At 42.2% G+C, this 26,399-nt stretch overlaps 1 protein-coding gene and 1 long non-coding RNA gene across 2 annotated transcripts in view; both read right to left on the bottom strand.

The window, feature by feature from the left end:
* Positions 1-26,399, bottom strand: part of DISC1 (DISC1 scaffold protein) — a 352,017-nt gene that overhangs the window by 238,007 nt on the left and 87,611 nt on the right. The window contains 2 exon segments of the mRNA XM_065588994.1: positions 11,257-11,492; positions 15,931-16,060. Of these exon segments, the coding sequence (XP_065445066.1) occupies positions 11,257-11,492; positions 15,931-16,060 (366 nt within the window).
* Positions 23,374-26,393, bottom strand: LOC135982413 (uncharacterized). The gene is made up of 2 exons (XR_010599760.1): positions 25,208-26,393; positions 23,374-24,546 (listed from the first exon to the last, which is right to left on the bottom strand). It is a non-coding gene; the product is annotated as an uncharacterized LOC135982413 (long non-coding RNA).

Below are 26,399 nucleotides of genomic sequence, written 5' to 3'. Positions count from 1 at the left end.
CACATACACACCCCGACAGAGAACATTTTATAGCCTTGTGCTAAGCTTTAAAGGTGAAATCACACTAGTGCGAAGGGACCCATCATAAAGCCCTCTATGCCACTTAACCTCTGCAACAGTCTCCATGAGGAGTGGGCACTGGACAGGGAAACACAAACAGAGCAATCATGAAAGGTGACCTCTGCACCCACCTCATGCCATGGAGGAATTCAGTGCTGGCCACAAAAGACATGTCTACACAGCCAGAGGAAGTCAGGCTCCCAGTCCAGGCTGATAGACTCGGACTACCGGGGCTCAAGCCAGCTCTCTAAAATCAGCTGTGTAGACAGCACTTTGAAGTTGGAGCTCAGACTGGACATTGGGCTCTGAAGCTTAGGGAGGGAGGCATGGGCATTCATAAAGGTGAGCACAAGTGGGTCCTTTGGGGTTGGACAAGAGAGGAGCAGTTGGATCCTTATTTATGCAGATCCAATGGCCCCAAACTCCCAGATAGGGGATAAGAATGACCGACAGAGAGAGCAGCAAGAGGGAGAGCAACTCTGCAGTCTGCCCATACATTAAATGGGTGAATACTGTCTCCCACCCCTGCAGGCTTTCACACACACAGCTAAATTAATCAGGCCATGTGAGAGACTGGGAAAGAACATCAATTTTACACTAAGAGCGAGCTCTTCTTCACTTCCATGATGCCTTAGATCAGTGGGTGATTATCGTTAGCTGCAGTGGCTGCTATGAAATGGTACTTGCTGCCCAGGTACATCTGCCTCAGCCTAATTCTCCTCATTTGGAGGGGAGGACTGACAAATTCCTTTGCTTTCTCAGACACAGAATCACAGAAATGTAGGATTGGAAGGGACCCTCAATAGATCATCTAGTCCACGCTCCTACAATCAGTAGGATGAAGTATTATCAAAACTAATGTTTTTCAAACTTTTTGATACCAAGGAGCAGCCTGCTGCCTCCCTAAACTGTGTCATGGAGATCTCAGGGACTGGCGCCAGTCAATGGACCGGTCATTGAGAAACACTGATCTAGACCAACCCCAACAGGTGTTTGTCTAACCTGGTCTTAAAAACCTCCAATGATGGAGATTCCACAACCTCCCTAGGTAATTTGTTTCAATCCTTAACTACACTGACAGGAAGTTTTTTCCAATATCTAACCTAAATCTCCCTCGATGCAATTTAAGCCCATTAATTCTTGTCCTTTCCTCAGTGGATAAGGAAAACAATTTTTCACCCTCCTCTTTCTAACAACATTTCACATACTTAAAGACTGTTGTGTCACCCCTCAGTCTTCTCATCTCCAGACTAAACAACCCCATTTTTTTCAATTTTTCCTCATAAGTCACATTTTCTAGACCTTTAATCGTTTTGTTGCTCTCTTCTGGACTTTCTCCAATTTGTCCACATCCTTCCCAAAATGTGGTGCCTAGAGCTGGACACATTACTCCAGTTGAGGCCTTATTAGTGCTGAGTAGAGGGGAAGAATTACTTCTTGTGTCTTGCTTACAACACCCTTGCTAATACATACTAGAATGATGTTCAATTTTTTTGTGATAGTAATCCACTCTAACCCCCAGATCATTTTCTGCAATACTTCTTCCTAGGCAGTCATTTCCCATTTTGTATTTGTACAATTGGTTATTCCTTCCTCAGTGCAGTACTTTGCACTTGTTCTTATTGAATTCCATCCTATTTATTTCAGACCATGTTCTCCAGCTTGTCAAGATAATTTTAAATTCTAATCCTGTCCTCTAAAGCACTTGCTACCCCTCCCAGCTTGGTATCCACAAACTTAGTAAGTGTACTCTCTGTGCCATTATCCAAATCATTTATAAAATATATTGAATAGAACCGGACCAAGGACAGATCCCTGCAGGACCCCACTTAATATGTCCTTTGAGCTTGACCGTGATCCACTGATAACTGAGTACGGTTCATCTAGGCCATATTTCCCTAGTTTGCTTAAGAGAAGGCCACGTGAGACAGTATCAAAAGACTTACTAATTGACAGCCCCTCTACACTCTTTATTGTGGCTCCTTTGCTTGGACTTCTAATAAACTGTTGCAGAGAGAGGCTGAAAAGAGAGGAAATAACTAAGTGGGGATATAATAAAGGGGTACAGAATAATGAATGGTACACAGAAAGTGGTCAGAAACATCTATTCAACCTCTCTCACACTGCAAGAACAAGGGAAATGAACAAGGACCTCAGGATTTAGCTATATACAAACAGCACCACTGAAATGCAGCCACCTCTGGGAAGGCAAGTGGCAGCTAGGCAGCCACACAACAGTTGGGGGAATGAGGCTATTTTGGTCAAGGATACTGGGACAGATCCCTACTCTTAAGAAAGTGCCATAGAATCTTTAATGTTCACAGATAGCAGAGACGACCTCAGTTTAAGGTCTCATCTGAAGAACACCCACACAATAAAACACAAAACTTCCTTTATCTGCATTGGCAGGATAAAGACTGCTGACTGGGACCTATTTATAAATTGTACAGTCAATTGCTTTGAACTTTGGTTCTTTATGAAATATATTCAAAAGACCAAATAACCAAGGTCATTCAGGTTTATAGCTATAAGCCAATGATAATATAGGACAGGAAAAAGGTTCTATATATGGGGATATACCTATCTCATAGAACTGAAGTCCAGCCCCCTGCCTTCACTAGCAGGGCTGATTTTTGCCCCAGATCCCTCAAGTGGCCCCCCCCTCAAGGATTGAACTCACAACCCTGGGTTTAGCAGGCCAATGCTCAAACCACTGAGATATCCCTCCCCCAGTCTCCAGGAAGCTGTTTTATGCGGAAATATTACATTCACCTTACACAGAAGGTGTGCTCCCAAAGTTACACACCTAAAGCCTCTTTTTATACCCAACCTGTTTACAATTACAAGGTACTGTATACATTATCTGAAACTACATTAACCAACCAGCTTTCTACCTTGTTTTCCTGGTACCGTGGTGTACCCCTTATCTCTTGTTCTGAACAAATACATTTCAAATATCAAGGGGCATGAAGGCAAATCCCAGGTTTGTACTAGGGTAGAACAATCATTCGTCTTGTCCTCCCCTACCAGCTGATATGGTAAAATAATCATATGTCCTGATCCTGACAACTTTCTTATCTACTTAAGCCAAAGCTTACTTTAGCTCACGCATGGTACTATGGGATACTTAGCATCAGAGAACAGGATTATAAGTAAAGGTATAGGCCAATTTAGGTTATTTAACTGCTATAATATTTGTGCTCAATGCTATTTGTGATTAATGCATACTAATATATATATATATCAGATAATATATACTATTACTTTGAGAGAGAGAGACAGACAGACAGACAATGCTAGCCAGCATATATTAGTCAACAGACCCCCAAATGCTATTATGTAACTAATCATGGGGATGAGGTGGGTTAAAAATGGATAAAGCTTCAATTTGCTTAGCTGTCTTCTAGTCCATCTAGTCTCCATGGTTTGTTCCATAAAGGCGAAAGAGCCTCTCTTGAAAATATGTAGAAAGAATAAAAATATATCTTTAGATTATTCCGTTTGTGTCCAAATATAATGGATATAACTTCCTAACTATTGGGTAAAAATGCAAGGGTGGCAAGGTCAGGTGAGACTGCAAGACTCCAGAGCAGGCAACTGTAAGATGTCATGAACAGTTTGGTTTGTAACGACTACCATCTTCTTGCCCTTCCATGCACAGACCTCTCCAAACAAACAAAAACACTGGTACATGCCTTATCTCCTGCCGCAGAAACTGATTGCTGCTACAGAGCTGCACTTCTATCCCACTCCTCACACTTGCACCTCCCATACATACTGCCTTTACCTCCACACAGGGTGAATAAGTAGATCAATAAGCCCAAAAAGCATAGAGTGTTTTTATATACATATATATTTACAGAAATACCAGGGAAAAGATAACACTAGAAAAACCTACAACATGTGCAGCATATTATCTGACAAACAGAAATCCTTTCAAAATGGTAAGGTATAGTTAACTCTACATTCTCCATAACTACAGCTCTTTAAAACTGACATTTTGGCTTAAATGCAGATGCGACCAGATATGACTGAAGCCAGATTTCCTGGCTGCCTTCCATGTGCCCTGCTAACTGAACCAACAGGTCAACAAGTTTTCTGCTGTAAAACAAACTGTGTGTACAGCAGAATCCCCTAATGATACCATATGTATGTACAGTGCAGTCTGAATGGCAAATCTATTTTTCATATTGTTAAACATATTGAGCAACCATGTTTTTCTTTCTTCTCCTCTCCCTCCTTTCTCAAATAAATCAATCTTTCTAAAAAACAAGATCCTTTGACTCAATCCGGTTTTGTCCTCAACTGAGATTGCTGAATGGTTCAACAATATTCCAACTAATAACGTTTTCATCCTCTGAGCATTTGCACTTCACTTTGAATTAATCTTTGTCAGATAAGCCCCAGGCAACATTACAGCAGAGTGGACTGGTTAAACTAAACTTCAAGTTCAGTTCCTTGAGCCCCTGGCCACGTCAGTATTGCAATAACTAATCCAGAGAACAGAGAATTTCCGTATCTTCAAAAGATCACACACACACACACTGTGGAACTAATTTCTACCAATTAGCGTTTGGCATGTGGCAAGGGTGGAAAGGAAGGCAGAGTGTTTCAAGTGTGTTGAAGGATATTTAATTGAATTTCTGTCTTGACTGGCATTCAGCTTCACAGACAGACAGTCAGTGCGGTGAAATCCATTCTGGGGACAATGTGCTACAGAGTCACATGCCCAGTCTCACCCGTAGATGTGGGTAAAATCATGTGAGGCAAAATACTAAATCAAATTGTGAAACAGAACACAAAACAAAAGTGAAACAGACTTCCTTGATTTTCATTGCCCAACAAAGTAAACGAAGAGTACGGTGTCAAATGAACTGAATATTTAAAATTCTTTCACTTAATCTGTGATTATAAGTTACATAAAGAATTTTTTTTTTGTTTACAACATATAGTTTTTAAATTGACAGTATCCCCTCTGTGTCCCATCACAAGGTATTCAAAGAGCTTCAAAACACAGACCCATCTTTCTTTGACTATTTCCAAAACGTCTCCTTGAGATGAGAAAGAAGTATGTTGTGAAGTGTGGAGCTGAGAACTCCTGTGTTCCAATCCTAGCTCTGCCGCAGCCTCACTGTATGACATTGGGCAAGTGACTTGCCTCTTTGTACTTCAATTTCCTCATAAGTAAAATATAGATAGCAATACTTAGGCCCCTCACAAAGTTGTTATACAGAGTAGTTTGGGGCCCTGGCTTATTGGCCAAAAAGGCCATGTTTTTCAATCATGTTAGCTCAATCAAAACAGCTTAACACAACTGAAAGCATCATCAAGATGCAAGCTAACATATTTGAAGTCACATCAGGTGCCCATGTTTTAGCATAGCATTCCCCCCCGTCCCCCGAGATAGGGCCCAAAGTAGTGTATATAAAATGCTTTGAGCATGAAAAGAGCAATGTAAGTGCTAAGTATTACAGTTATATACTGTAAAGCCTTTGTTTTCAAATAACCCACCACATAGAAAAGATGAACAAGAAAAAACAAAGGTGCATTAGTAAGCTTGAAAAGAATGTTTGAAAAGAAAATTGATTATCTTGGAACAACACTCAATCCACATTACAATAAATAGACATTAAATACTTTGTACTCTAGCTTTTGCACAAAAATATTTGTGCAATTAGTCTCCCTCTAAGAGTTTTTTCCTTGTTCTCCAAAGTTTGCTTTATTATGTTCCTATTGTATAATTAATAACATTTAGACCAAAGGAAAGGAAAATAAATTTTATTTTTACAGTCAATTGTGAGTTGCTGAATGAATTTAATTACACTACACATTGTTTTAAGGGATACTTGACAGCAGCTTGCATTATTCTATTGCTGAATGTGATTTATGGATAAAATAAATAAGGAAAGGGCACTTTACAGCAACACTTTACTGGCTGGCATGATGCAGTTATTAGAACAGATACACAATATCTGCAACCTAGTACCCAGCCAGCTGGCCTTCAAACCCATCAGTGCTGAATGAGGCTCAGCTGTAAGCGTTAGCACTGTAGTTCATAGGCACAGATTCATTTGAATAAAAATAAGTGGCTGAAGTTTGATTCATTGATCATACAAATAGCGCTGAACTATCTTTAAAAGAATTTGAAATATTTTTTTATGCTTCATAAAAAAATCCACATTACCAGCTAAATCTCTTTCACATTAGGAATAAAGAACCTCAACGGTTACAAACTCAAAACTGAACAACAGTCTACTAAACTCTGCTAATTTTCACTGGGTATTTTAACCTGTTAACTGACATGCAAATATCTTCCCCAAGGAATGTCAATTCAGAATAAGTTGACTAAAAGTGAAGGACTTTTTCAGGCACATATAATTTCAAATATGTACAAGCAGCCTTAAATTAATATTTATGCCAGTTGCACTATTTTACAGTTGTAGCTTTTTTTAATACATTACAAAGGGGCAACAGAGCATTTACTGGACCAGGTATAGATCATTGTGACCTTGGATATGAGTGACTTCATAGTCTTAAAGAAAAACACCAATCATTTGGCACAACCTAGAAGATTGAAAATGTACCTATTATGATGAACGAACTGCATTTATTATAGGAACATATCCCTCCCGACCCCTCGGGACACAGAAAGCCTTGAATACAGCAGAACCAGCAAGGTTCTCCTGTGGAAGCAGCAGGGAGCCCATGCTGGGAGTCTGCAATACCTGCACACCATACAGCACACCTCTGCAGATGATTTCTGCAATCCAACATAGCACATGGTTTTGGGACAGAAAAGAGACAGGGCAGGTATGGCAAATCAGTGCAAATTCGCCTTCCTTTACACTGAGGGAGGACTGTGGGGAACAGCTGGAGCAAAGGCTACTTAAGCCAGAGAGAACCTCAGCAGTAAAGTAACTTGGAGAGGAGATTGCATTCCCACTCAAGCCACACAGAGGTGCCAGCACACAGAACATGATTTGAGCAAAGGGGTGAGTGCAGGATTTGAATCCATTATTCTTATTTATGTAGTACCATATGTCTGCATGATCTTTGTTGACACGAAATCTGACAAGTTCCTGTCCCCAAAATCTTATAATCTAAATTAGGTAAAAAAAACCACATTGTTTTCAAGAGGGAACAGGAGGGAAAAAGAAACCATGACAGAGAAGGTATACAGCAGCAAGTTAACTGAGCCCATTACTAATGATGTTCCCCACACACATTTTTTCCCTAAAGCAGAAACATTATTTATGATGCTGGTACCATGAGATGCCATTGCAAGAGTCCCTACTTACTCATATAGTGGTATAACAATCTGCAATTATTTAGTGTATACGTTTTTAAAGAATTTTCAAGATAGAACATGTCAAGTACAATTAAAATCACTTATTGACAATGTAAGAAAGAAGAAAAAGAAGATTGAATATGCTCCTGTAACCAAATCCAAAAATAACAGAAGGTACTGGAATCAAAGCATGGTCTCTGGCAACTGCTAGCCCACCAAACTGCAAGACAGTAGAGACAAATTTTCACACAGAATAAAAACAGGCACAGGAGCTACAGAACAACAAAATAATTCAAGTTACCATTGGTCACATTCTAGACTAAAATTTCGGAGATGAATCTTTCTTTGGACATTCTTCTGACAATTTTTAAAATAAATTAGCACATACAAACAGCAACACCTCATTAATATTAATAAAACCAAAACGAACCCAGTAAATTTGAAGGGTAAAAAGGAAGGAGAAGATAAAAATGTATATAGGTGATCACTGAGAACAGGGGTAGGCAACCTATGGCACGGGTGCCAAAGGCGGCACGCAAGCTGATTTTCAGTGGCTCTCACACTACCTGGGTTCTGGCCTCTGGGGAGCTCCGCATTTTAATTTAGTTTTAAATGAAACTTCTTAAACATTTTAAAAACCTTATTTACTTTACATACAACAATAGTTTAGTTATATATTATAGACTTATAGAAAGAGACCTTCTAAAAATGTTACAATGTATTACTGGCACGCGAAACCTTAAATCAGAGTGAATAAATGAAGACTCGGCACACCACTTCTGAAAGGTTGCCAACCCCTGATTTAGAAAATAAAGTTATGATAAGCAGGATTCTTTTCTAAGGTCCTACTGGCATATAAAGACAGCGGGTAACATTTTCAAAAGAGACTTAGGAGCTTAAGTCCCATTAATATTAGGCTCTGAAGTGACTCAAGTCACTTTTGTAAATGGGACTTGGGCACGTTTGAAAATGTGACCCAATATGTCTATACTCCTGTATATACATTTAGAGAAGCCACCAGGCTGTACACCTAACAAAATTATGCATCCCAAGATGCACCTTTCTTCCTTCTCCATTGTTTGTTCCTATCACTCAGAATGTCTCTCTATTTAGGTTGGAAGCAAGCATATCTTTTTAATCTTTGTCCGTATGGTGCCTAGCACATATTTTGAGCACGCAAGGAATAAATTATACTTACCACATTGCCAGTGCAGGGGAGAAAGTGTATGTGCTAGTAAATAAGGAGCATGTTGAAACTGATGATGATTCATTAATAGCTGAGGGAATGAAATGCTTTTTGTAAATGTGTCTTTGATCAAAACAAAAAAAGGGGAAGAATTTTAAATAATAGATAAAGAAGCAAGGTCTTGTAAAAATATCTACTGATTAGGGCTGTCGATTAATCGCAGTTAACTCACATGATTAACTCAAAAAAATTAACTGAGATTAAAAAAATGAATCGCGATTAATCCCACTGTTAAACAATAGGATACCAATTGAAATGTATTAAATATTTTTGGATGTTTTCTACATTTTCAAATATATTGATTTCTGTTACAACACAGAATACAAAGTGTACAGTACTCACTTATTATTCCTATTACAAATATTTGCACTGTAAAAATAACAAAAGAAATAGTATTTTTCAATTCACTTCATACAAGCACTGTAGTGCAATCTCTATTGTGAAAGTATAACTTACAAATGTAGATTTTTTTGTTACATAACTGCACTCAAAAACAAAACAACATAAAACTTTAAAGCTTACAAGTCCACTCAGTCCTACTTCTTGTTCAGCCAATCGCTAAGACAAATAAGTTTGTTTATATTTGCGGGAGATACTGCTGCCTGCTTCTTATTTACAATGTCACCTGAAAGTGAGAACAGGTGTTCGCATGGCACTTTTGTAGCTGGTGTTGCAAGGTATTTACGTGCCAGATATGCTAAACATTCATATGCCCCTTCATACTTCTGCCACCATTCCGGAGAACATGCTTCCATGATGATGATGTTTGTTAAAAAAATAGTGCGTTAATTAAATTTGTGTCTGAACTCTCTGAGGGAGAACTGTATGTCCCCTGTTCTGTTTTATCCACATTCTGCCATATATTTCATGTTATAGCTGTCTCTGATGATGACCCAGCACGTTGTTTGATTTACGAACACTGTCACTGCAGATTTGACAAAATGCAAAGAAAATACCAATGTGAGATTTCCAAAAATAGCTACAGCACTCGACCCAAGGTTTAAGAATCTGAAGTGCCGTCCAAAATCTGAGAGGGACGAGCTGTGGAGCATACTTTCAGAAGTCTTAAAAGAGCAACACTCAGATGCGGAAACTACAGAACCCAACCCACCAAAAAAGAAAATCAACCTTCTGCTGGTGGCATCTGAAAATAAGCATGCATTGGTCTGCTCTGCTTTGGATAATTATCGAGCAGAACCCGTCATCAGCATGGACGCATATCCTCTGGAATGACGGTTGAAGCACGAAGGGACATATGAATCTTTAGCGCATCTGGCACGTAAATATCTTGTGATGCCAGTTACAACAGTGCCATGCGAACACCTGTTCTCACTTTCAGGTGACATTGTAAACAAGAAGCGGGAATTATCTTCTGCAATGTAACCAAACTTGTTTGTCTGAGCGATTGGCTAAAGTAGGACTGAGTGGACTTGTAGGCGCTAAAGTTTCACATTATTTTATTTTGGAAGAGTTATTTTTTTTGTACATAATTCAACATTTGTAAGTTCAACTTTCATGACAAAGAGATTACACATACTATTTCTTTTGTTTTTTACAGTGCAAATATTTGTAATAAAAACTAAATATAAAGTGAGCCCTGTATTTTATTATTATTTAATAGTGCGATCGTGTGATTAATCGCGATGAATTTTTTTCATCGTGCGATTAATCGCAATTACTTTTTTTAATTGCTTGACAGCCCTACTATTGATAAAGAGTGGCTATATCAATCCTTGGAAACTCTGACCATGTGTAAAGCAACTTGCTCAGATTATATAATTCCAAGTGTGTTAGGGTTAGCTAATGAATGTATTATTATATCCAAAAAACTACATTGAAAGAATGTTAAGATTAAAAAGTCAAGCACTCAAATGTTAGGAAATGCCAGAATTAAGGTTGCTTGTTCAGCTTGCCAGCCCCCACCCCCACCCCAAAAGTGGGTAGTTCTAATAGTGCAAAGGGTGTGACAAGGAAGCCTTGGAGAGATGCTAATTCAGCCTCTGCAGGTGGCCACAAATTAATGCTGTCATCCCCTGGTAGAACCCCCAGAAAGGATGTTCATGAAAGCCATTACCAGAACAAGACTAAGGAAGGAAGGAGAAGAAGGGTTACTAAACTCAGTTTGAGCAGTTGAGTATTAATGAATTTGGAAAAACAATTTCAACATTTATCTGTACAACACAAGGCACAGTCAGAATGTCAATAACAACAACAACAACAAGCAGCACTATTGCAAATCCAAAACATTTTGTACTGATAAATGTTAAACTGAACCAGGTATAAACAAAAAGTGTTTATTGTCCAAGCTGAGCAAAATGCAACGAATAGACAATTTGTAACAGTAAGAAGCTAATAAGTTTATTCAGTCTGAAAGATGTATGAAAATAATCGGTGTTATTAAAAACAGTGCTTTACCAAAAAAAAGAATTTTTTTCCTGACATTGTCCCTTTAAAGTTTATATTGCAAGCACAAGGCTTCTTTTTTCTATCTACATATTTTTGATTATCTGGCTTATTATTTATATATACATTCCTCTGAGTCAGGTAACCTTTGAGCAGCATGAAGGAAAACAAATGGAACTGATGCAATGGTTCAGCAGTATGGATTCAACATGTCATTGAAAATACAGTATAATGGAAAATAATTAAAATGCATAAATACCTCTTGAGGGTCTCAGGGAGATCCAAACTAAATGGAATTTGATATGACAATGCTACCGTGTCATCTAAGGCCTTGCTTATTTCCTGTAGCTCTCTCAAAGATACACAGCTAAGCAAGGCAGTCAACTCGCAGTCCTGCGATTGAATAAGCCTGTCTTGCTCTTCAATATCTCCTCTTAATTGTTCATCTTTTGCTTCTAGCACAGCCAGCCTTGCTCTGAGGTCTTCAATTTCTTTCTGTATGGAGTACAGACCAAAGTGTATTCATTAACCTGGTTAAGGAAAACAACTCTGCTGCTAATAAAATGCAGTATATTATAGGCAGTGCAGATGACAGTCTATAGTTAAAGGTGCCAAGCACTTTCCGTTATAAGACTTTTATAAGGAACTGAAAATACTTTGCCAAACTTTGACCGTTTGGTCTGAAATTTTCCATAAACCATGGGTGTCTGCCTGAGGCTGAATTTTTTTGGAAATTTTCAGCAAAAACAGTTTCACTGTTTCTCAGCACAAAGTTAGGGGAAAATGCATTGTTTTACCTGTGTTAATAATTTCTTATAGACATTTTATTGCTCTAACACTCCATGCTCTGGAGCAGGCACTTGAAACTTGGCTGGAGGTCAGCCCTGTGTCAGAGATATGCCTTTTGCCATCCCTGTGAAAATCTGCTGAAATCTGGCCAAGTTATGGACCTATGAAAAATCTCAGTTTGCACATGCTCAGTAGAGACTTCTTAGAGTTTGGCAGCTAAATTCTCTGAAGATTCCATCTAGACTAAGCATTCCATCTCCATCAGTGCTGGGCTGAAGGAGCTGAGCAAGACTTTCCCTGCAATTGCTCCTCCCATCTGCCAGTGTGGTGTCAGGCAGAGGAAGAGAAAGAAGGGAGTCTGTCTCCTGTGCATCAATACGCCACAGTTTTTAAGTTTGTAAAAAACATAAGAAATAACATTAAAAACCCTACATTAATAAAACATTACAAGGTTGCAAAGTCAAGCACTCTTGTCCAAACTTAATTCAGCCCTTTGTGCATTATCATAGTCTTTAATGACATGATAACGCACTAATTCTCAATAGGACTCCTGTGTCATTTTGTGCACAGGATGGATGGTGGTCTGGGAAGGAATCAGGGCTGTGCAGTTAATGAGGCTGTTGACTTAGCACCACTGCCTCATTTGTTAAAGAAGTCGGAAGGTGGGTAGCGAGCAAGCCAGAGGATTGCACAGAAGAGAAAGAATGATCTCATTGTCTAGACAGCTGAATTCTATCCTTGCCTGTGCCACACAGTTTCTCATTTTCTGGGTGTCTAACACCTGGGGGCTCTGATTTGTAGAAATGGTAACTGCTCATAACTGCAAACAAAGTCAATGATAACTGTGCTTTGAACACATTAAGTGTTATAAAATGATGCATTCTCTGTAAAATCAGGCCCTAAGCATCTCAAAATGGGCACTGAAAATTAATGTGTATTTTGACATTTAATTAATGTGTCTTAATTCTCCATCTGTAAAATGGGAATAATATTGCCTTTCCTCCTAGGGGTACTATGAAGATAAATTCTTTAATGTTTGTGGAGCACTCATACTCTAATGATGAGCACCATAGAAAAACCCATGAGGAAATTAATAATTCTGTATTCAGAGCAGGGTTTGAATAGTGTGTTGGGGCTACACATTGAAGAATAATGAGGATAAAATGGAACATTGAATAGCTGTTCATTCAGTAAGCACTGTTGAACCTGTGCACTGATTGAGGCCAGGGTCCTGTCAAAAACATAGTATGTGATCACATAATTAAAGATTGTGTCATAATGCATATACACAAGAGGGCTGAATTAAGGATGCAGAGGTAACCTAATTTCCTAATTTCTGAAAGCTTGACTTTGCAACCTTAACATTCTTTTAATACAGTTTTTTGTATATAATTTAAATGTTAACAATATTCAGAAGGGCAGTAATGCTCACTATGTAAAAGGTATATTTTAAAGTTTGCCAGATAGTAAAAATTATTCCAACTTTATATTTGTATTACTTAGCATAAGAAGAAACAGTTCTTGCACATTAAAGGACCAAATTAGCTCAAAGAATTCAACTTACTGCAATGTTGCACAGTAGATGCATCAATTATTTTCTTTTTTCTTAGAAGTAGCAACAAGAGAACAGAGCAGCTGATGTTTCATCCCACAGGCATTTGTCAAGGAGATAACAAAGGTCAGCAGGCCAAAAACATCAGTTTTGTTTCTGAGAGTCTCAAATCAGGTTTTTAGTGTGCACAAAGAACATTTCCTTCTCTGTACTACTGGTTTGGGAATACTGCCAGAATTTTAGTTAGCCTCACTTAATACAAAGCCCTCACATTCTTTGAAAATGTACTAACAGTAATGAGTGCAGTAAGAGACTTATAAGGGAATGTACAGGAAGATGAACAGAACTGGTTTTATAATACAGTTTTCAAATTCAAGGTATCATAAAATATTGTACACTATAGGGTTACCATATTCAAACATTTAAAAAAAGAGGACACTCCACAGGGTCCCAGTCCTGCCCCCGGCCCCGCCCTGGCCCCGCCCCCATTCCAACCCCTTCCTCAAAGTCCCTGCCCCAACTCTGCCCCCTCCTCTGAGCACCCCGCATTCCCCCTCCTCCCTCCCGCTCTGATCTTGGTTGGGGGTTGCTAAGTGCTTCCCTGCTCCCCATTCGCCCTGCAGCCCCTGCACGCCCCCCGCCCCTGCAGCCTCTGTACCCCCTGCTCCCCACTGGCCCTGCAGCCCCTGCACCCCCCCACCCCTGCAGCCTCTGCGCCCCCCACCTGCCCTGCCCCTGCACCCTCTATGCCCCTGCCTGCCCTGCTCCTCCTCACCCTGCAGCCTCTACACGCCCCTGCCCCTGCCTCCTCAGTGCCCCCTGCTCCTCCTCGCCCTGCAGCCCCTGCACCCCCCCGCCCCTGCAGCCTCTGCACCCCCGTCTGCCCTGCTCCTCCTCGCCCTGCAGCCTCTGCACCCCCACGCCTGCCCTGCTCCCCCGGCAGCCTCTGCCTGGCGGGGGCTTCGGATGCTCAGCGGCGACTGGGTCAGCGCGGGTCCCTGCAGCCCCGGCACACGCTGCACTCTCTGCCCCGCGCCGCAGCCTCCTTCCTGCCGCGCGGGGTGACGGGGCCACAGGAAGGGTCCCCCAGTAGCCGGGGAGTCCCCGCCTGCGAGGGAAGCCAGAGCCGCTGGCTGGGCCCGGCCTCTCCATGGTCCTGCGGGCTCAGCTGGAGCGCACGGTCCGCCCGGCCTCCGGGGGCAGCAGCAGTCCCTTCGCCGCCTTCTGCGGCTGCGCCCCCTCCCTTCCCCTGCCCGAGCTCGTTACAATGTAGCCGGGCGGCTGGGCTGCACTGCGGACCCAGCGGGTCGTGCTGGAGCCAGGCGGACCCTGGCTTATGCTGCCTCCCTATTTCCCCAGACATGTCCGGCTTTTTGGCAATTCCCCCTGACGGGGATTTGAGTACCAAAAAGCCGGACATGTCCGGGGAAATCCGGATGTATGGTAACCCTAGTATCTAATTAATTGTAGTGTACTGATATTGCAGAGCCTGCATAAGCAAAAGAGAAAGCTACTCTACACTTAAGAATAGTTCACATGCATTCTTGGGGGACTGAAACCTATTTTTTTCAGAATGGACATTTTGGCTAGTAAACTGCAGTTATCTCCTGAACTTTTCCAGAAGTGTCATGGGATCTTTAATGTCCTCTTGGGCAGCCACGCGAGATGACAGAAAGGACCTTAATTTAGCATTATCTAAGAAATTCTGTTTCTTTAATTTATATGCTTCTCACCTCACCTCTTCCTACCACGGGACACACTGAACAAAATTATAAACAAGGAGCCCTGAAGTAAAGATCAGAAGAGTATGGCTGCAAGCCTCTAGTTAGCCCTCCAGGATAATTCATTCTGCAGTGTAATCACTAAAGTTGATCAGGAATATTACAGAAAAGAGGGTTTCATTCTTAGGCAATAAGGAATAGAGCCTTTTGGGTGGTGGGGATATGAAGAAAGGATCTAACCTATAGTTGAAGAGTTTGCAATTATTTTTACACAAACATTACAGCAGCAGCCATTTAAACAGTTAACATTTGTAACCATTACCACACAGATGCTTCCTATTCTAAATGGACAGGGAGACCATGGTAATCTCAAGTATCAGTGCATAGTTACTATTGGCAAATGCTGACTTTTTAATGAATCACTGTGTCCTTACAAAATGTACGGATCATCTTTCATGAACAAAAGCTGGCAAATCACATACTGATAAACAAATCTGAAAAGAAGTGACTAGGAGATTGTATTCTTCAAAACTCTCTTTTTGTCTTCAAATAAAAACTTCTAAAGATCAGTGAAGCAGAGAGAAAGCAAATCAGACCTGTGAACATAAAGAGTATACTTAAAAGATAATGAGGAAAGCTAAAGCATGCACATGAGCAACTGAGCCTTCAACTCCTCCTTGTCTGCAATGAGATTCACACTACCCCTGGCCAGTCATCACTGAGATAATCAGCTGGACTACAGCCAAGTCTCTAATTGCTGCACAGAAGCAGTATGCTATACTATCAGTTTGTTTAATTCAGCAAGAACGCCCACAAGCTACATTTTCCCCCCCACTAGTGGTTTTTGCCACAACTTTACTTTTCTTCTTACCTGCAACCATTGCTTTTCTTGAAGAAGCTGGTTTCTTTTTGTGGTTGAAACCTGCATCCTCTTTTGGTAAGCAGGACTCAAAAGCTTTTGCTCATTTTTTTGCCAGAGCTGTGCTTCTTCACTTCCAACCCTTTAAAAATGACAAACATTTATATTTAATGAGACTATTGGGTATTCAGTTCTGGAAGATTGAAAGGAAATGTACCGTGCCACCCTAGGAGTTGTGATGGCCCATCATCAAAACAGTGTCTTAATCTTTAAAACAACATTATTTCAGAAACTAGAGTGCTTTTTCCTTTACATATTCCCTTTATTTTATCAAACACTGACTCTGTTTTTACAGCATCTCAAAGGAAAGAGGAAGAAGATGACTTGTATAGCTTCAGGCTTCCCCCAGCTATTTCATTTTTCAGCATATTCACTCATCACTGTCTTGGATGAATGTCTAAGGAATGCAATTTTCCATCACCATTGAGAACAATCTTCAGAAATGAAATTTAGAAATTATCTGGAACCGTTTCTGAGGCTTGTCAGCTTTTGGAGATCACACTAGAGATCAGCCAGAGTCTGTGCTATATGATGCCAACTTTGGCCCCTCTGCTATACAGAAAGCTCTTTCAAATTTACAGTCAGTGGGACTCTTCACAGTAGTAAGCACTATGCTCAGTAAGAAATGTTTGTATGATTGGGCCCTAAGGTAATCAACACAGTACATTAAGTGCCAAATTTATAATGGGGCTCTCAAAATGAACCTGCAAATAGTGCAGACATGTTTTCTTATGTATTTCCCTATATTTGTGCAAGCAAACGAGTAATGGCATTTCTCTGTCCATTTATGCATACAAGTATATGTGGGTTTTCCATAAATATTACAGGTGCATTTTTAACATCTCACTGAAAAACTGTGGTCCCAAATAAATACATCTGTCAAGGTCAAATTTTCAAACATGACTTCTTAAGATAAGCCTGCAAAATTTACTTAGATATCTGTTATACATAATAAATATACAATTAATTTGACTGCATGCATAAATGAGTATCTTGCACACAGAAAAGGCAAATCATATCCATTTTGCAGACACATCTCAGATGCAACAGCAGCAAATTCACATGGCTATGTTGCTGCCATGATTGCATGTAGAATGGACTTCCATCTTGAATGGCCTCTTGTAAATCCTCCTTCAGCAATAGTCAGCATGGGAGATTTTAGGCTTACATCCTTCAGAAATGCATCTTCCAACCTCATTCATAGTCGGCCTCATGCTCTACTTCCTTCTGTAAAAGCACACCTTCTTCTGCACACTGGACATGACCCCACCTTTGCAGTTATCTTGTTCTGAACTGGTGCAAAACTAGAGCTTGCCAGATTCATCTAAGTGTTTCCTTGTTTGTGATAAACCATTGGATGTTAAGAATATGCTGTAACTTTGACACTGAAAACTGTTTAGTTTCCTCTCCTCAGCTGTTTTAACAGCCTTGTTTCTGCTGCATATAGCACAGTTGTCATCACTACCACGTTGAACACTTGTATCGTAGTTATCACACATACACCCTGCTGCCCAAACAGCCTTTGAAGACACTGAAATGCCACTGACGCAAGACTGATCTGATGTGTGACTTCTTCGGATATAAATCTGTTAGTCTTTAAGGTGCCACCAGACTCCTTGTTGTTCTTCGGATATAGAACATCCTGTTGTCAATTGACTATCCAGAAAACTATTCACCCATTCAACATCATTGCCATCTACATGCAGCACCTGTAAGTTGTTCATTTCCATTTTATAGCTTTGGTTTTATCACCATTGATCTTAAGTCCACAGATTTTGCAGTTTTCCACAGCTCTTCCAGCACTAGCTGTAGTTGGTCTGTATTTTTTTCCAAGTAAAGAAACATCATCCTCTAACGATGAATATTTAAACTTCATACCTCCTACTTTGGCTTCAATCACCTTTATCATCACATAGTCTATTTGAACATTAAATAATGTAGGTGAAAGAATGCATCCCTGGTGTACTCCTTTTTCTACTTAAACTAATCTATAATATAACCGTAGATCCTCACACAGCTAAAAGTACTGTGGTAGTTTCTTCCCTAGGCACACCAAGTCCTGAGGCGCCCCAGATTGGCATAATAGTATCCACAGTACTGATCAATGCACTAAGTCAAAAGCAGCTGCAAAGTCTATAAACACAGTGTTAACTTTCTTTTGTCACTCTATTTGTTTTTCAGTAATATTCTACAGAGCCTATTGTCACAGAGTTTGGGGAAAACAAGGCCCTGCACCCCCAGCTTCCTGCGATTCACCATGACTCTCAGCCAGCCAGTAAAACGGAAGGTTTATTTAGACGACAGGAACACAGTCCAAGACAGGTCTTGCAGGTACAGACAACAGAACCCCCTCAGCCAGGTCCAACTTGGGGGGCTAAGGAGGCCAGAGGTCAGGAGGTCACCTGATCTCTTTGTTCTCCAACACCTTCAGTTGGCACCTTTGCAGAGGAGGGGCCCAAGCCATCAGCTGCCAGGAGACAGGGTGTCGGCCATTCTCTGTGCAGGCACCATCGCACTGGCCCTCTCGGGCTCTGCAACAATCACACCCCCTTATCCCACCACCTAGATACTTAAGAACTGCATAGGGGAAACCGAGGCACCCACACAGCACTCAGAGAAAACATTAAGAACATTCCCACTGATATAAAATTATCCTACTTAACTGCCAGGGGGCAAATTTGTCACGCACACATGGGAGAAAGAAGGACAAAATGCAGGGTCAGCTATAGGTAGTCAGGAAGTTCCTTCAAGAGGAAATATAGCCAAACTCCAAACCTGGAGACAATGGACCTTTCTGTGCCTGCGTCCTGTAGATAGCTAACTGCTTAGTTTGCAAAATAAGCAAGGAGGAGGGGGCAAATAGATGAACAATAAGGGGTCATAAGAGGGGCAGATACACGTAGCTTGCTAATTATGTATGGTAATGGTGGCAAATTTTGGCCAATCATAGAGCAATAGATTATCGTAAGCAACTGCATATAATGCTTTGGTGTAAGTGTTTTCTTTGTTCTTGCTGACTTATGAGCTCGAACCCAATTGCAATTGAAATAAACGGATCGCCCCTCCCGGGGCTCCTTGCTTGGCTAGCTGTGTCCGTCTCTCCTTATTCCTCAGCTGGAAAGGACAGAAATTTCTATGACACCACTTTGTCACACATATATAGCATGGATCTTAGATTGACTCGTATGGAAACCACACTGGTTGTCTCTTTTTTTTTGGCTGACACAATATATCAGTTAGTTCAGTAGTAAGACCATGAACACCTTCCCTGGGACTAACAGCAGCGTTATTTCCCTACAGTTTGAACAAACTGATGACTTTTTTTTTTTTTTAAATGATGGCAGCCCCTTTTCCAGTCTTCTGGAATGCACCCAGTTTCCCAAACTCTTAAGACAACTCTATGAAGCTAGTGAACTAAATCCAGGCCACCAACCTTTAGCAGATCTGATGGAATATTGTCAGAACAAGGTACTTTATCATTTTATAATTGTTTGACTGAAAGCATCACTTCCTCTCAAATCACCAGCTTGTTTTTTGCTGGATTCATTTTTGAATTAGGTTGTTTACATCTTGGTGGGGATCTGTTTGAGCAGGGGGTTGGACTAGATGACCTCCTGAGGTCCCTTCCAACCCAGATATTCTATAAAAACTACCTGAAAGGGGGTTCCAAAGAGGATGGATCTAGACTGTTCTCAGATGACAAAACAAGGAGTAATGGTCTCAAGTTGCAGTGGGGGAGGTTTAGGTTGGATATTAGGGAAAACTTTTTCACTAGTAGGGTGGTGAAGCACTGGAATGGGTTACCTAGGGAGGTGGTGGAATCTCTTTCCTTGGAGGTTTCTAAGGTCAGGCTTGACAAAGCCCTGGCTAGGATGATTTAGTTGGGGATTGGTCCTGCTTTGAGCAGGGGGTTGGACTAGATGACCTCCTGAGGTCCCTTCCAACCCTGGTATTCTATGATTCTCTCCTGGCTGAAGAACTGAAAAGGTTGAAAGCTGATATAGGCAGCACACAGGAGACAGGGTGGAATTTGAACACCACAAGCACAGCTCTGATTCATAGTGGGTCAGACTTTTTGATTGTTGAATGCCTGCAATACATCTGATAGGCACACTGGTGTTGCTCTGGTTTTGTCCCCGAGAACAAAATCTGTATTATTGACTTGGCAGGTTTATTCTCGACATCTGATAGCTGCTATTTTCAGTTTGAAGGTAGGACGTGTGGTATGCTCCACTTGAGGCAAGCTCTGATGCTGAAAAAGATGCTTTTATGTTATGTTAGATGACACTGTATCACCCCAAGTTCATATTGCCACCTTCGGAGATATGAACACAAGAATTGGCCATGACAGAATTAGATCTGAGGTGGTACTGGGACCACACAGCTTACTGGAAGAGAAATCCATAATGGTGTGTGTCTATTAGAATTTGCTTCTTACATATGGCCTATTTTTAACAGCTACCTGGTTTCAGCACAAGAATTGCCATATGTATACATTTAACTATCCATCGGGTGACAGGTTAACCTTGGATCACTTCTAGTTCAGAAATTCTTGACTAAACTCATCCGGGAGGTACATATATTTAGAAGTGCTAATCTTGCTCCAGAAACTGATCAATGACTCTTAATAGCAACAATGATGTTCCATTTAATAGAGTTCCACAGATGGATATCTATTGCATCAAAATGCTTCAATGGTGATAAGCTTCATGATGAAGTGATTGCTAATAGTTACTCTGTAGCGATTTCCAAATAATATTCCACCACGGAGGAAGAGTAGACTTTGTTTCGGGAGTCTATCACAGAGATTGCTGGAGAAAAAATGGGATTAAGGAGAATGAAAAAGCAATGTTGGATTACAAATGATACCATCAAACAGAGAGAGAGAGAAAAAAGACACGTGGTGCGGGATGGATGCGATACAACATCAAAGTTAGTGAAGAGAGGAGGAAATGGGTAATAAAAAAAATAAATGTTTTGAACGAGCAGTCAAGAGGGCCTGTTGGAATGATACTTTTAGGTGCACCTGAATGCTTTTTTTGTTTCATAAACATTAAGTAAAAATAAACACATTAGAAAAGAATCCCACATGACTGGAAAAGTCTAGCTCTAATGTAAATATCAGCAAGAATGCAAGAACACAAAGTTCCATGACCATTATATACACGTACTTAGGCAAAAACAAAGTACAAGAAGCAACCATCTATGTGTAGCATTTTAAAGTGCTAGACCATTAATGTGTATGTGCCTTACACTGATTACAAATCATTACCTCCTCACCAGCCAAATTGTACAGGATTCCCAGAAGCTCTGAAGTGCTCTTGTTTTTGCTAAGTGACATTTCACACAGCTCTCAAAAGGGTGAAGATTTCTGACTGGCTGGTGAAGAACCTACAAACACGCCACTGTAACAAGGGTTATTCTTAAACTTGGAAATCATATTTCCTCTGAATATCCTGAATCTGCTCTTGTGTTACTATGAGTAACTTAAAGCTACTTCCAACCAGGATTTTTTTTTTTTTAACAAAAAGCTTACATCAGAAAATGTGAATTTGTTAAAATCTAACATTTTCACAGAAATATATTAATTCTGATGAAATTTTTGTGGAAAAGTTCTCTCTGATCCAGTGTGGAATTACTCATCAAAACCAGATAGATCGATTGACCAACAGACCAACTAAGCCCAGAATAGCCAATAGCTTCGTGATTAGGGCACTCACCTGGGATATGGGAGACTTAGGTTCTTTAACCTGGATCTCCCACATCCCTAACCAGCAAGCTATGGCTGTTCTGGGCTGAGTGTTTCTCTCTTGCTCCTCTTTCTCTCTCTTTTTTTTTTCCCCCCATGAAAAATTCAAAAGACCTTGATTTTATTTCACTGTGGAACAAAAACAAGTCTTAAAATTTCAACATTTTTCACAAAACAGATTTTTTTTTCCAGCTAGCCCTATTTAAACTATTACTGTGCCTAAAAGATTTTTAAACACCTTCTTGCAGAGCCTGAGGAAGAGTACACTCTATCAGCAAAACAGAGAAAGTATATACAAAGTGCTGTCAAATGCAAAAGACTACGTGTTTAACAATAAAAGCAATAGCCAAGCTGAATTTGAAAAGACAGCAGAGAGTCGTATGCAGAGACAAGAGTGAAAAGCAAGAACTAGGTCTGACCGTGGTTGGTACTGTTGCTCTCAGACCTGCACAAAAGACTCTTCTAGGCCTTGGCTACACTTGCAGCTGTACAGCTACACTTCCAGCTGCACTACACTGAGTTAAACCTGTCTTCGTACAGCTGAGTAGGGAAAGCACTGCAGTCTGTCCACATTGACAGCTGCCAGCGCACTGTCATGGCCACATTTGCAGCAATTGCAGCGCCATTGGGAGCGGTGCATTATGGGCAGCTATACCACAGAGCACCTCTTCCCATTCTGGCGCCGTGGTTTGTGGGAAGAATGCCAGGTGCGGGGCATTCTGGGTCCTGTCCCAACGCCCCGTGATGCATCACTTCACATCCCAGAAATCCCTTTGTTTCCGTCACCTTTGGCGCCATCTTTCAACGGTTTCTGTGCAGCGCGATCTGTCTGCGGGAAATGGAGTCCGAACTGCTGAGGCATATGCTGACGAGCCTCACCAGCACGTCACGTTTGGCTGTCGAACTATTCCTTAAGATCCAAAGTGACAGTGAGAGAGAGGATTCCGACAATGCTATCGAGCCGTGTAATGCGTATGACACGAAATTGCTTGTGGCATTCACGGACATGCTCAGCACCGTGGAACGCTGCTTTTGGGCTCGGGAAACAAGCACTGAGTGGTGGGATCACATAGTCATGGTGGGGTGACGAGCAGTGGCTGCAGAACTTTCGGATGAGAAAAGCCACTTTCATGGGACTGTGTGAGGAGCTCGCCCCCACCCTGTGGCGAAAGCACACGAGATTGAGAGCTGCCCAGCCAGTGGAGAAGCAGGTGGCTATTGCAATCTAGAAGCTGGCAACTCCAGACAGCTACCGGTTGGTTGCAAACTAGTTTGGAGTGGGAAAGTCGACTGTTGGAATCATGTTGATGGAAGTTTGCAGGGCCATTAATCGTATCCTAGTCAGAAGAACCATGACTCTGGGGAACGTGCAGGACATAGTGGATGGCTTTGCACAAATGGGTTTCCCTAACTGTGGAGGGGCTATAGATGGGATGCACATTCCTATTCTGGCACTACACCATCTAGCATCTGAGTATGTTAATCGGAAGGGGCATTTCTCTATGGTTCTCCAGGCGCTTGTGGATCACAGTGGGCGATTCATTGACATTAACACAGGCTGGCCAGGAAAGGTGCATGACACACGCATCTTTCAGAACACTTGGCTGTTCAGGAAGCTGCAGGCCGGGACTTTTTTCCCAGAGCGGAAGATCACAGTAGGGGAAGTTGAAATGCCCATTGTGAGCCTTGGCGATCCCGCTTACCCGTTAATGCCGTGGCTCATGAAACCCTACACAGGGAGCCTTGACAGCAGCAAGGAATGGTTCAACTACAGGCTGAGCCGGTGCCAAATGACTGTGGAGTGTGCCTTTGGCCGTTTAAAGGCCTGCTGGCGATCTCTGTATGGGAAGCTGGACTTGGCCGAACACAGCATCCCGCGGTTATATCCACATGCTGTACCCTCCATAATATTTGTGATGGGAAGGGTGAAAGCTTCACTCAGGCATGGACCTCCGAGGTTGAATACCTGGAGGCTGAATTTGCACAGCCAGAGAGCAAGGTTATTACAGGGGCCCAGCGCGGGGTTGCAAGGATTAGGGATGCCTTGAGGGAGCAATTTGAGGCTGAAAACCAGCAGTGATATCTGGTGCCCTGCACGGGAGTGAAGTGCAGTAGTTCCAATCTTTAGGAATCAGTGTTTGCTAAGCAGACAAGCAGACTTGCAGTGCCTGTTTATTTCCTGAGCTAAGGAATCTTTTACTTTATGCAATAATAAAGAATGTTTTCAAAGCCAAAAAATCCATTTATTGGAAAGAAAACTTATTTATTGAAAAGAAACACAACTGCTTGGGAATCAGAAAGGGCAAGGGGGTGGAGTGGGGAACGGTACAATCACAGATTCGCGTATGTCCTGTCTGGTGTGCTGTGCAGTGAGTGCTGCACTTCAGGATAGCTATACTGCATGGTGATGGGGGTCGAATGCAGAGGGTAAGGGTCGTGGTTTTCAGGGCTGGGTAGTGAAGATACTGGTGTTGGAGGCAGCTGGTGGTGTGAAGAACCCGGAAGTTGGGGAAAGTGGGTTGGAGCTAACAGTGGGGCACAAGAGTTTTGGGACAAGGGCTGTGGGGGTGGGGGGCGTTTGCATTACTGCTCCTTCTGCATGGCTATGAGCTCCTGGATAGCATCTGCTTGGCGCTCCAGGATGCTTATGAGCCAATCCGTGCTTTGCTGCCAGTCCTGTGCTTTCTCATTCTCTTTAATAGATTGCCACATCACTTCTTGCAGCATGTCTTCTTTGGTTTTTCACGGTCTCTTCTTGAGTCTTTGCAGTCTCTGAGCAAGCGATAAGAGGGACGGCTGAGGTCTCAAGGTTGTTGCAGCTGTATAGGAAAAATGCAACATTTAACAGAGGCAGCATTGTTTATAGCAGACAGAGTAATGATTTCCCCTGCACTTAAGGAGGGCACACACAGGGTCTATCTACACAATAGCATAATTTTCCCGTCCCAAACAGAGCACACATAACCCACGGGAGCCTCAAAATGGTGAGTAAGGGGGACTGATTGTTTCAGGGCTGTACTGTCCTCTGGGTTTCTGTGCCTTGGGGAGAGCCAACAGCTGCAGGGGGCACCTACACTGAACACTGTCCCAACATTTTCCACAGAAGTTCGTCGTGGACGATATCTCGCTGCTGAGGGTGACCTGGGAAGCAAAGGAGGGTCTTCTACTGCAATGCGGCTTCTGCCCTGGCCCATTTGCAGCTTGCCTGTGTGCAGCAATGATCCCCCCACCCCTCGCAGCACAGTGGCGCGGACACGTTAGCCTGGCTGGGACAAGGACCATGGTGGCTCTCCCGATAAACCTGCGCAAGCGCATTGCACACATTCTGGATGAGACATTCGAAGAGATTACCGAGGTTGATTACCGCGATATGATAAACCACATCAATGCGCTATTCCGCATCTAGGCATGCATGCCTAACCCTCCTCTCCCAAAGAGCCCGCACCGAAAAAATTCCTTCCAGAAAAAAAAAACGCTTACCGGGAACCTACTCTTCTGTTGTCCTCCACCAAGTACCGGCCGCTGCGACTGGCCACCTTCCTCCTGGCTCGAGAAGAGCTCCTGGCTGCATGGCTCCAGGGATTCCGGGGAGTCTCCATCCGCCCCACCATCCTCACTCCCGTTTTCCTCCTCCTCCTCCCACCCCGGCTCTGAAGTGTCCATGGTGGTGCTCGAGGTGGAGGTGGGGTTAACCCCAAGTATCACATTCAGCTCTTTGTAGAATCGGCAGGTCGCAGGGGGAGCACCTGAGCGGCCATTTGCGTCGCGGGCTTTGCGGTAGGCACTCCGCAGCTCCTTCACTTTAATCCTGCACTGCAGGGCGTCCCGGTCATGGCCCCTTTCCATCATGTCCTTTGATACCTTCCCGAAGGTATTGTAATTCCTACGGCTGGCGCGCAGCTGGGACTGCACAGCTTCCTCCCCCCAAACACTGATGAGGTCCAGCAACTCGCCATTGCTCCATGCTGGGGCTCACTTGGCACGTGGAGGCATGGTCACCTGGAAAGATTCACTGATAGCACTCCACGCCACGCCGGGCTGAGCAAACAGGAAGGGGATTTTTAAAATTCCCGGGGAATTTTAAGGGAGAGTCACATGGTTGGTTACCTGAGGCCAGGGCAGTAGAGTTTGAACTGATGACCAGAGTGGCTAGAACAGGCATTGTGGGATACTGGCAAATAATTCTGGAGGCCAGTCACAGTGCATTGGGCAGCCACACTGGTGCTGCCACGCTGCCGCGGCGGCGGAATACACGCTATTCCTCTCGGAGAGGTGGAGTACATGCAGCGCTGCAACCACGGAGATACAGCGCTGCAAATGCCTTGCCAGTGTGGACGGAGAGTGAGTTACAGCGCTGGGGGTGCTTTTACAGCGCTGTAACTTGCAAGTGTAGTCAAGGCCCTAGTCTTCAGCAGGGGAATAGAAAAACCCTCATGAACATTTTTTTTTAAATACTTACGACATACAATTTAGAGGGTGCCCCATCAGAAAACAAATCTCTTATAATTAATCAGTTTCCAATAATTCAAGTTGACAGTGTCTCTCGAAATGCAATAGTTTATAACAAATATTAAAATTAAATTTTTATATTAAATATTAAATATTAAAATCTAGCCATAACTTGTACACAGTACTTCAAGAAAAACAGAAATACAGTTCCTTTTTATAAGGC

Source organism: Chrysemys picta, chromosome 3 (assembly GCF_011386835.1).
Source record: "Chrysemys picta bellii isolate R12L10 chromosome 3, ASM1138683v2, whole genome shotgun sequence".
Taxonomy (NCBI): Eukaryota; Metazoa; Chordata; order Testudines; family Emydidae; genus Chrysemys; species Chrysemys picta.
The sequence above is the reverse complement of the archived record's forward strand: the minus strand, read 5'-3'. Positions and strand labels throughout refer to the sequence as shown.